Raw genomic sequence first — 12,042 nt, 5'->3', positions numbered from 1 at the left:
GACAGGATTCCTTCAACACTCGATATAACAGACTGGGACATAAATTAATTTAGATGTCTTTTGCAACTGGCTTGTTTGTTTGAGGTTTTCGGAATGCTCTGGTCTTACCAAGTCACATTTGACCTTATTCTCCATTAAGTAAATTTATTTTTCTGGTTTCTATTATTTTTTAGATTATCCTGATATAAAATACATATTCTAGTGACCTGAGAACAGCAAGAACTACTAAAGTACAGTAATTAATGTTTGCAAACTCTCAGGTTCTAAATAAAAGGTTTTCCAAAGGTAACACCTTACGGATATGTTAACTGTCTTCAGTTTGATCGACCTGGGAAATAATTTTTTAAAAACCCAATAGGAATATACATATGTTCAAAATATATTAAAAAAAAATTGTTCTAAGGGTTGTTACTCTTATCAGCCACCTAATGCCAAGTGTATATACTGTACAGTACCCTTCTTGTATTAGCCTCTAGAATTAGGCTAGCAATAACCTTGTATTAGAAATAGTAATACATTGACCATCTTAAATGCACTACTACAAATCAAGACACGTAAACAAGACCATGGCTCAATTAGTTTACATCCCTGACAATATTTACAACTAAAAAGATATTATAACATTAGATTGTGATAAATATTAATAGAAGAGAAAAAGTTATACCATCTGAAACTTAGACACAACAAACAAAAGAATTTCTTATTTTTAATCATGAAAAAGATTTTGATCACATGGGCACAAACAAGACTTCAACAGGAAAGACAGTAAGGGAAAAAAATTTTTATCACTTAAAAGCAACGGCACAAAAAGAGCTCATATCCAGACTTCAAAAACAGTAAGTGCGTTAAACTGCAGTTTAACAAGGTATTATAATTCAGTAATATGATAAAATATCACCCCTACATTTACCTTAAGTCAGAGGAAGAAAAAGTAACCACACTAAGCCTTGAGCTGGTATTCTGACCTAAATAAGCACACTAGGTTTTACAGCAAATTATGAAGGCAAGATTACTTAAAGACAAGGAAGTAAGAAGGAGGATAGTAGCAAAACTCTTTCATGAAACGTTTATGAAAATGCTAGACTAAACTCAAAACAAACAGAGCTAAGATCTACCACATTTTTTCTCTAGACAGTAAGTTCACACCTACCTGGGATGCCTAGGGCAATGCATTTTATATTTTACCACCTGGGAAATTACTACATAAGCTGGAGAAGATGGGAAAATCAGAAGACTTGTGTGGAGGTTTTTTTGGTTTGTTTTGTTTTGGTCTTATTTAGGAAACTGACCAAATGGGAGATAACCAAGTGAAGCTGAGAAAAGGAAAGCATCAAGGGAAAGAAGATTAAAATAGAATTCCTCAAAGCAGAAATACAGAACAGAAAAATGCTTGTAGTCTTATGGATAAATGGGCATCCAGAGTTGCTTGATAGGCAGATGGTAGCTTATTCAAAGAAAAGGCTGAAATACAAGCATCATAACTCTATACAAACATATAAGAGGGGCAAGAAGCAAAAAATTATATTTTATTTATCCATTGATGTCTGGGAAGACAATCAGGTGTTTACAGATATTAATGGCATTTACAGATCTTAGTATGTTACTAAGGATTGTAACTTAGTAAGTTTCCAGGACTGCCACCTTAGAAATCAAAAGAACACAGGAAAAAACCCCTCTAACTACTTTTTTTTCTCCAATTTTCTTAAGAGTTTTTTCTTTTGAGAAAGAGTTAGATACACTTACAAAGAGGATTGCATGATTGTATGCAGCCCTGGAGAAGAAGTAGTCTTGTATGCAAATAAGCAGGGATTTATTTTCCAGAAAGAATGCCATTTAAAATCTTTTACTATTTAAAAGTGGTCATCCTGCCTCCTTCTGTATAACTTAGGAGTAATACCCCAGAAGGTATATGAATACCTGCAGAAATAGATAAATTGAATTCCTTGGAAGTACTGAATGTCTTGTAAGTTTGGAAGATTCTTACCCTGTATTGATGGAAATTATTTCTATCAGTGGATTCTTCCTAATCTTTGGCAAATCCAGTCGTGCTCCCCCCAAACGTTTTCCATTATCCTTTTTCTGACCCAACAGTCTCACAGAATGACCTTCAAATGAAGCACAAAAGTGTAGTCAATACAAAGCACAAGTACCATCATATTTGTTTTGATTTGCTCTTCAGAAATAGTGTTTATAATTCAAGATTGAAAATGAGAACATCATGTAATAATGTATTCTCACCAGCTGGAGCATTTAAAAATATACAGACAGGTAAAATAAATCATGTTAAAATGAACAAGTTATTTCATCCAATTATCTTGTCACATGTGCATTTTCTGGTTTATTAAATTTAAATGATCTAAGCAGTTTCATTTTCAGATTCTTGAGCCAGTATCAACATAGCAATATTTAAATAAGTTATATGGCACAACTAAAATATTTTTCCCCAAAATTTCATTCAAGCCTGAATTAGTAGGTAATAAGCAACTAATTATTTTTTAGCTTATTATATGGAGAACCAACACATTTCAGTCAAAGCTAGCTGACTGTTTAAGTCTGAGGGAAAGTGCTGTGAAGCATATCCTGAAAACATGTTCATGGATAAACTGACTACCAAGATTTATGCATATTCCTCCCACACCAAGGAGGCTGCATATCAGAAAACTGTCTCACAGCTCCTTTCCTGAAACCTGTAATATTCAGAGAGTTAAATAATAAATACTATCTATCACCAACTGCCTACACAGTAATTGGTCACACCATGTCCAGTCCTATATTTAAAGAGCACAAATGACACATATTCACTAATATTCAGAAGCAAGATCTAACAATGAAGAATAAAAACAATTAACTGTATATTATTGAGACAGGTGGTGTAATACATGACCAAGTTATAAACACAAGACTTGTATCATTTATTCCACAAAGCCTAGAACAGGTAGATAACGGACAACAAGGGAAAGCTAATACTAGATACCCACAAAAAGTGGGAAAGTAACCACTACTTGGAATGGAGGAAATAGAAAAAGCACATATCTGCTTAAGTTGGAAAACTCTTTGGTAGTACATGAAACTACAGCTACAGTCTGTCAAGTATTTCCAAAAAGAAAAAAAAACTTTCCTTAAAAAGGGAGGGCAGGGAAAGGGAAGCATGAAATTATTAAGTACTAGCTAAGCTACATCCAGCACAGCAAAGCAGATAATCAGTTCAGATCAATTAAAAACCGTGTTCAACCTCATCTTCTAACTTACACCATCAACAGCTGTTTAGAAAACAAATTCATCTATCAGTTAAAGTCTTCTTCCACTACCTGTTTTGAGGTGTCAAATAATTTTTGAATAATGTGGCATACTTATTTCTGTGATACAGCAACAACAGCCTAGAAATAAACTACTTCTGGCATACAATCTTTCTCAGGTTTTTTAAGATACATAAAAATTCTCAATCAAAAGTGTGATCTAATGAAGAAGTGAGCAGGACTGGCCTGATATTATAATGGTTAATACTAAAAGAAGACATCATAATGTCAACAGGAATTAAAAGGCATTATTTCTACAGTTGCATTTGAAAAAAATTTCATTAGATCCTGCTGTGAATTTAGTAATATAGTACTTGTGATATTAATGTCTTCTAAATTATTCAGTCCTCCCTTTTCATTAAAATAACAGCAATATCTTTGTCTCACAATACAATCAGTTACTTTCCAATCTAATGCTTCATTAAGGAGTTGCAAGCATAGCAACATTTTATTTACTTGTATAACAAAAGTGATTGCATTACAGTGGGCATAAAAATTAAATTATGAGCAGAGAACATTCCTTTTGTATTTCCTAATACCGTGGTTTATTTGGAATAAACCAGTTTATTTTAAAAAATATTCATTTACATTATTGTATTAAAACTGTATTTGGATTTATGGCTGAAAATACTGTAGAATAATTTATAGTATTATTAAAACAATCAAGCTTAACAACATAACAACAAGATACCCAAAATTTAAAATGCACACATTTAGAACTGGGGTCAAACCACCATTCTGAAATTTAAAAAACAAAACAAAGCACAGAAACAACCTGCCTCCGCAGTAATATCTCAGAGTGCAGAATCGGTGAAGCTTGATTCTCCTCTGAAGGCGTACCCTCACACCAAAAGCCCTGTGAATTAGTGCTCTCTAATAAGGATTTAGCTCATTCTCTCCCTTTCTCATACTGCATTAATCAAAGAGGCAAACTTTCCCATGGAACTTATGGAAGAAGTGTATCCATTAGACTACAAAACTTACCATAAATATGTTTGAAATTTGTCTAATTTCTAAAAACTAAAAACTAGTAAAGAGGGAGGGAAATGGAAATTATGACAGACCTGTGCAGAGGCACAACTTTATAATCAATGTTTTCTTAGGAGAACAGAAAAAAACCCAACAAGCAGTATAGTAGTCTAGAAAATCTTGTTAACCGAAAGTTCTGCTTGAACCTTCTTACAGATCTTGTCTTCCAGATGACAGGCAGGTTACGAAAAATACATGAGGAAAAAAAACATCTTAGGACACTTGCACATATATAACTCATTTATAGCCTCTCTTACCTTCAGAGACTTTCTTAACTCATGAAAGAAACCCCCAGCTCTGTGATGACCTCCTACATGGTCTACTGAACGTAAACGCCCACCCCAATGCTGCGCCTGAGCTCAGGAAATCTATGGCCTGGCAATCAAATATGGCAGCTTCTTTTTACAGGAAATATGGCCACCATTTTTCTCATATTCCTAATGAATGACACTGAAGTTGAAGTTAATATGAGGCTTGCAAAACCTGGGTGGTACTCAAAATGATAACTAACATCCCTGTACTTTTCAGTACAGGCACCAGAGGATAAAAAAGCAGTATTGGGAGATGAGTTTTAGCAGAGTTTAATGCCTCCAGAAAGCAAGCAGCACATGCATATCCAACTACAGGGATTTGTGCTGCAGGCACACTTAATTTAACTTAAAAAAAAAAAAAAAAAAAAAAAAAAAAAAAGCTCAGTTGAAGTAATTGTGACCTTAAATCCTTTTTCCCCTACTCCATACAAGGACTATTTTGTTTCATTTTAAGTAATGACTAAAGCATCTGTTTACAGCATTGTTGCTATTAATAAAACTACTCGATAAACACTGAATCATACTTTTTTCACATGCTGTAGATCTTTTTTTCCCCATACTTATTTCAAGAAAACTTAAAAATAAATATTTTGTCAGCTTCAATAAGGAAAAAGCTAAGCAACATTTTTATTTTTTAATTGACTAATAAGCATTATTAAAGCCCACAAGAACATCAAGCATAATAGAAAAAGTAGTAATTTTAAATCTCATTTATTACATCCTTTCAAAGCTTAGAATGGGGCAAAACAGTGCAATCAAGTTTTACTTCTAAAGCATTTTATCTGACTAAATTACCTTTTCTTTGACTTTGCAGGTTAGATTACAACTTAACAAAGCAAAACAGGTGTCCCAAATTTAAAAAGTCTTTTTTGGTTCGTTTGTTTTGTTTCTTTTTTCCTTTGGTACATTTTTGAAAACTGAGTTAATCACACTTCCACTTCCATAACAATGAGTGCTTCATCTCAGATAGCAAACAAGAACCACTCCTTTTTTTGATGGCTCACTAGAAGAGGCAAGCTTTGAAACACAGCTTAATGACAAACAGATCTAGTTGGGTTATATTTCGGAGCCTAAACATTCTAGTCCTATAAACTCCTTCTGCCGTAAAGATAAATTATCTACTTCCACATAGTCTACTAGTAGATAAAATTCTATTAAAAAAAAAAATTCTGAAAAGGTTAATTAGCTACTTAGGGTCATGCTTTGGAGCAGTTTTTCACTAATTAATAGATCATTAATGCAGATTACAAAACAACAATACTACTAACCAAGTCCAGTGAGGAAATTTATACAGCAGAATCACTTACATCAAGCATAAATAAAATCAAGCTAGAAACAACTTGAAATGATTCAGAGCTCTCTGTTTTTCTGAACTGTTTAAAATTAAACTCATCTTTACATATAAGACAGTAGACTGAATTCACATTACTTGGCATTGTTTGCAGAGAGAATGAGGTTGGAACGAATTAATCATGATATTAAATCCTATTGTTAGTCTAAAAAGGGGCTTTTAAATGTGTCAGTTTGATAAACCAGTGTACAGAATGAAAATATTTTGAAGGTATATATTTTCACTTATTAAAAAGGATACAAAAACTAACATAGTATTAATGGCATATACATATACATTTAATAGTAGATGTATGTGCTTTGGGACTGTGATAGAGAATGCCTGATCTTGAATTACAAATATATGCAGGGAACAGGAAATGGAATTTCTTTGCCATAAGCTTGTAACAACATTAAACATGCTGTGAACCTCAGGCTACTGTCAGACCCCTGTGACCTAGACCTACAGAAGCATGTTAACAATATTAAAACAAACAGATTCAAACTGGACTGGTAGTTTGCTATTTTGATCAAGGATAGTGAGAGTGAAGTGACCTGGCTTAAACATCTTTAGTTAACTTTAAAAACTGACCATCAGTGTTGCAAATACCTATCCGATATTAATAGACCTTTCTATTTCAAAAAACAGTCAGCTTCACTCAGTCTTTAGGATGGTACCCTTTAGTAGCTGCTGGGAAATAATATCTGCTTGAAAGATGGATGAGGGCATCCACTGAGGGTCCCTCCCCATCTCTGCACACCCCACTGGAGCTACACAGCATGCCACTGAGACACAACTCCCAGCCATGCACAGAGCAGTATTTCTTAGCTGTTCGCTTCAAAGTTCAGTGCAGGTATCTCAAGCAGTCCAAAAACATGAGTCTAAAGAAAATCCTCAAAGATGCAGGAAACCCCAGCCTTGGCACCAACAATTTCTATTGTTTTCAGCTTGTTCTGTCAGCCATTCTTTCCCTTTCCCAGTTACATCATTATACTTAGAGGTTATTCACCATTTCCTGAAAGACTTTTTTCCTCACTACAAGGCTGCCAATGTACTGTTCTATATTTCCCAGCTGTCTCTGACCAACCTGTCTGATCTTCTCCAGCATCTTCAGGGAAAACGACTAAGCACTATTTCATGTACTCTTGCACATGTTTCCTCCCACCATTATTCACTTCTTAATGAACACGGAGGTTCCCTTCCTTAAGGCTAACACTGGAAAAAACGGCACATGGGAACAGTTAGCCAAGGAAGGCAAAGCCATATGAAAGGAAAACAAAGTAGTACACTTCTCCAAAGAAACACATAAGGAAGAGGTGTAAAGAAGAACCAAAGAACAGTGATAAAGACTGAGAGGAGTATCAAGTAAATATAAAAGGTGACAAAAATTTTCAAAACTTACATGAAGGTAACAAAACCAGTCAAGAACATATTGAAAAGAGAGCCTAGGAAGATTAAATTTTTAAAAAAATTGTATAAAGGCAGAAGAGGCAAATCAGGAGCTATTACAAAATTTTGATATTGGATTTATTTCCAGGGTTATGTTCTTCTAACTCTGTAACTACTGGGTAAAAAACAACCTTCTAAACAAGTGATTTCAGATCTTCTGGCCAGACTAACAGAAAAAATAGCATCTGAAATATAAGGATGCAACACAAATTGCCTAACAGAGTCCACAGCTAACCTGGACTGTTTCTCATATTTGAGCCCAAAACTCTTCAATTTGGTGGTGATTTAAACTCAGCCCTGATGAGCTTACAGTGCACAGGCAGGCTCAGAGCCTGAGGCCTGGTCTACCTCTGATGGCAAAAGCCCATATGTAGCAAGGGCAGATCCCAAGCTCTCCCATCTCTTCTCCCTGCCCTGCAGCACAAACAAGCCATCCCACAACAGACATGACTGACTGCAAAGGAATCCCCAAGCTCCTCAGAGCAATCACATTCTGCCAGACACACACAAGTGCAGAAACAACGATGCTAATCGGTTTAGGGTTTTGCTGTGTGAATGCTCCCACCCAAACCAACCCCAGCTGGCCAGCAGCATGCTAGCTACATAGTGAAGGCATCCCTGAGTGTCATCCATGGGATTTCCTGGCTCAAGTAAATACAGGGAGCAAAGAAAAGTCAAACCTAACTGGAAGATACATGCCCTGCTCCTGGCCAAGCAACTAATACAAATTATTCATTCTCTAGATCAGTGAAGATAGGGATGTTACATAACAGTCAAAGTCCTTCTTCAAGTGATGTTAGGCAGGAACTGGGTCCATTACAAGGCAGGGAATAATTCAGACTAATGCTGTCAGAATTACCTATCTTCCCCTGTGTGTCACAGCACCAGAGGAAAAAGCATGCCCCAGGGCAGGCAACCAATCCCATCAGGTTGCTGATAGCAGGCGGTATATTTGACCCAGTCTCTATAATTCACAAGTCTTTCACAAAAAGATTTACTTCAACCCTATGCCAACTCAAGAAAGCTTCAGAGAAATGTGCAGGTATTACTACACATAACAGCACGTACGTTACTAACTTGTAATATATACATCTACTAAGCCCTGCACTGGGAATTAGCATCCAAAAATTCTCTTTCAGAAGACTCCAGACCATGAGTCTCACACAGGTGAAGACAAGAGCTTTTTAAAATTCATTTTATGTAATTGCAAAACCAAGATTAAATAGAGTGAGGCACTTCACAAACCTCAGAAAAAAAAGCTCTGCAGGTGGCCTAGATTGCCAAAATCCACACACAGCTTTCTCTCAATTAAACTTACAGTATCTCTTTATTCTTGGTATTTCTCCAATGTATCATTCAATAATAACAATATCTATAAGCACTAAAACAGTAGAGTGCAACAAGTAAACCAGAAAAGGAGATAACTATTAATAAGGAATTACTGTTCAAATAAAAATTTCATAGAGTTAAATTAAGAATATAAATATTCAAGAACATTTTTGACATAACCACAGTACTTTCCCCTCTCATAACAAAAGCACTTGAAACGCCCTATTAAAGCACTTTTGGGTTTTTTCAAGATTCAGTAGCTTCACCCTACTTATTCTGAGATCATGTGATGTTATTGTCCTCCTGAAAAAGTGACTAAACGTTAAATCTGCTGTGAACTCAAAATACTGGCTACAATGACAGCTCAGAAGGATACAAAGAATCAACTACAGGAAGCGTTCCCCTGACCCTCTGTCCTCACCTCTCTGTGAAGAAATGCATTTGATTAGGATCAAACCCTTGCTGCTCAAAACCTCAGGAGACTTTGTATAGAAACTTTCAAGGAAAAGAAATTGTGAATCAGATGAAATGGGCTGTGTTCTGTGAAGGGAAATGCTGAAGGGTGGATTGTCAGGGCTAGCTGCAGCAGTACAAGTAACCTGCCTAATGTTTTGGGGTGTGCAGGTTGAATAGAACAAATTTAGCCTTGGCCATGAAACGCTGAGCTGAACCTATCACTGTATGCAAAAGCAACCTTTTATTTTCATCTCTACTCCTTTGTAATCTACTTATACTCGTCCTATAGATAATTAAATGGTACTGGCTTGAACAAGGTACTCTGCATTTACCAGCCATGAAGATTCTTTAACAGAGCTAAAACCAGCTGAGTCTAACTGATAAGAATAGGACAGAAAACAGGGATGTTGCAAGACTGTCCTTCACTGAAGGTGTGGGAAAGTGCACATATGGGTCTCAAAGAAAAGGCGTCTTTTGCATGCACATCATAGGCTCATTTAACAATGAGCAATCACAATTTTGCTACTAACATTTTCAATCTTTCCCCCCATTGCTTGCTTTCTTCTTCTGCAGCACTATATCGCCCATAAGAAGGATAATCAGTTCTAACAACTTTCTAAACCGAATCAATAACTACATTGAGAAAAATAATTACAAACCCCACCTAAGATCGTGGATAGTCTCACACACCTAATAGTCACTGCATACCCAAAACCATTTGAATTGGCACAGCAAAAACAGCAGTAAACTTTGGCATAAGAACAGAAACCAACTGATGTCAATAGAAATCTCTTGCCTCAGCAGCTAAGTTTTTTTATGTGAAGCCACACGATTATTTATGTTTTACCAAAGCAATTAAAATCTGTCTTTGCAGAAGTAGTTTCTCCATAATTACTGTATATTCCTCATTGTGCTCTACCGTTTCCTTTAAATTTCAGCACAGAAAGCTAAACTCCCAGAATTGATACTGGCACAGATAAATGGTACTACTGTTTTGAATTCATTCCTTCAGTACATTACACTTTTCCTAAGCAGTTGGAAACAGGCAATCAAAATGCAACCCAATGCTCTCATTGAAGCATTCGGCTGAATGACTACCTCTCCATTTAAAAACTGTAAGATGGGATACCTTCATGTCATAAGTCAATGCTTGTTGTCAAAGTACTTCTCAAGTTAACAGAAGAAAAAATAATGCTACTGGTGTTCGTAATGACACTCTTTCCACACATAAAGCCATTTTCTCAGGTGACAACAAAAATCTGTAATTGTTTAGGAATAGCTGTAAAATTTCCAATCCAGTGACATAAGAAAAGGGGCAGAGGGTGACATTTACCAGATTATGCTGTTAACCTCAGGATTAATACATACAAATGGGTGATGCTGAATCTTTTAACCAGTTATTTCATCAAGTTACAGACAAGCTGCAGTTCTGTATACTGCCTATTGAAAACACAATTTCAACACACACACCACCTCCCTCTTTGTTTAGTCTGTCAAATAAAGATGGCCCTTTACAGAACTTTTGCTGGTAGTACCTTTACCTTTCGATAATCTCAGTTTAAAAGGCAATTCTACTACCCAGAAATATTGTTATGGGCGTAGCAAGTGTTCACAGGGTGCCTGCAATGAGGAACTGGCAGTGGGGGAGCTGCAGGACAGCCTCTGTGAGGAGAGATTGGGGCTGCCCCATGCCCAACACAGACAGCTCCAACAGACCCACCACAGGACACAGGTGAGCCCCCACGCCACCGGTGGGGGCCTCTGGAAAAGTCTGGGTAAGCAAGGGCAGAACAATGCCTGGCAGTGACAAGAAAAGTGTAAGAAACAGGCCTGAGAACCAAGGTGCAAGAAGGGTCGGGGGGGGAGGTGCTCAGGCACCCCAGCAGAGATTCCCCTGCAGAAGACCACGGTGAAGTAGGTTGTCTCCCTGAAGCCTGTGGAGGACCATGCCAGAGCAGGTGGATGCACCCTAAGGAAGCTGGAGCCCAAGTAGGAACAGGGTTTCTGGCATGAACTGCACATAGCCTGTGGAGGACCCATGCTGGAGCAGCCTGTTCCTGAAAGACTGCACCCCCAGGGAAAGGACCCACACGGGAGCAGTTCTTGGACAATTGCAGTCTGCAGCAAGGCCCCAGGCTGGAGCAGGGGGACAGCATGGAGAGGCAGGAGTGGCAGAGAAAAGCTGTTATGGGCCAACTGCATGTCCCTGTCCCCCTGCACCACTCAAAAGGAGGAATCTGGGAGAAAAGAGTAAAGCTGAGCCTGGGAAGAAGGAGGGGTGGAAAGAAGGTAGTTTTAGTTTTCTGTCTCTCACCATCTCACTATTTTTAATTGGCAATAAAATAAATTATTTTTTCCCCAAGTCGTCTGTTTTGCCTGTGATGGTAAATGGTAAGCTATCTCCCTGTCCTTATTGTGACTCATGAGCTATTCCATCTTATTTTATCCCCTGTCCTGTTGAGGAGAGGGAGCAAGAGTACGGCTGGGTGAGGGTCTGGCAGCCAGCCAAGGTCAACCCACCACACAGTGAAATAAATAAAATAACCCATCCAAAACTGTCCCCCCTTGCTATGTCCTTTCAAAGGATGTACAAACAGAAACAGAGACTTAGTGAGGCCACTACCCTCCCTATGACCCTCCTCAAGCTGCACTTTGGCACAAACGTCAGTTTCCTGACTGGGAGCCAAATTATACTTTTCCTCAAAAAGGAACTCCTGCCTCCTCCGATTTTTATTCATTTGGCTTGTCATCAACTTCTTAAGTCAAAGCTACTCTTCCCACAACCACAGAAACTGAAAAAAATAGAGTATTTTATCTACTGTTATCAGCAGTTTATAGGGAA

At 37.3% G+C, this 12,042-nt stretch overlaps 1 protein-coding gene across 2 annotated transcripts in view; it reads right to left on the bottom strand.

The window, feature by feature from the left end:
* The window catches only part of CDKAL1 (CDKAL1 threonylcarbamoyladenosine tRNA methylthiotransferase), a 422,283-nt gene that overhangs the window by 261,756 nt on the left and 148,485 nt on the right, over positions 1-12,042 (bottom strand). For both annotated transcript variants that reach the window (XM_074899749.1, XM_074899750.1), the window contains one exon: positions 1,985-2,105. In XM_074899749.1, the coding sequence (XP_074755850.1) occupies positions 1,985-2,105 (121 nt within the window). The remainder of the gene's footprint in view (positions 1-1,984; positions 2,106-12,042) is intronic.

This window comes from Athene noctua, chromosome 2, assembly GCF_965140245.1.
Source record: "Athene noctua chromosome 2, bAthNoc1.hap1.1, whole genome shotgun sequence".
Taxonomy (NCBI): Eukaryota; Metazoa; Chordata; class Aves; order Strigiformes; family Strigidae; genus Athene; species Athene noctua.
The sequence above is the reverse complement of the archived record's forward strand: the minus strand, read 5'-3'. Positions and strand labels throughout refer to the sequence as shown.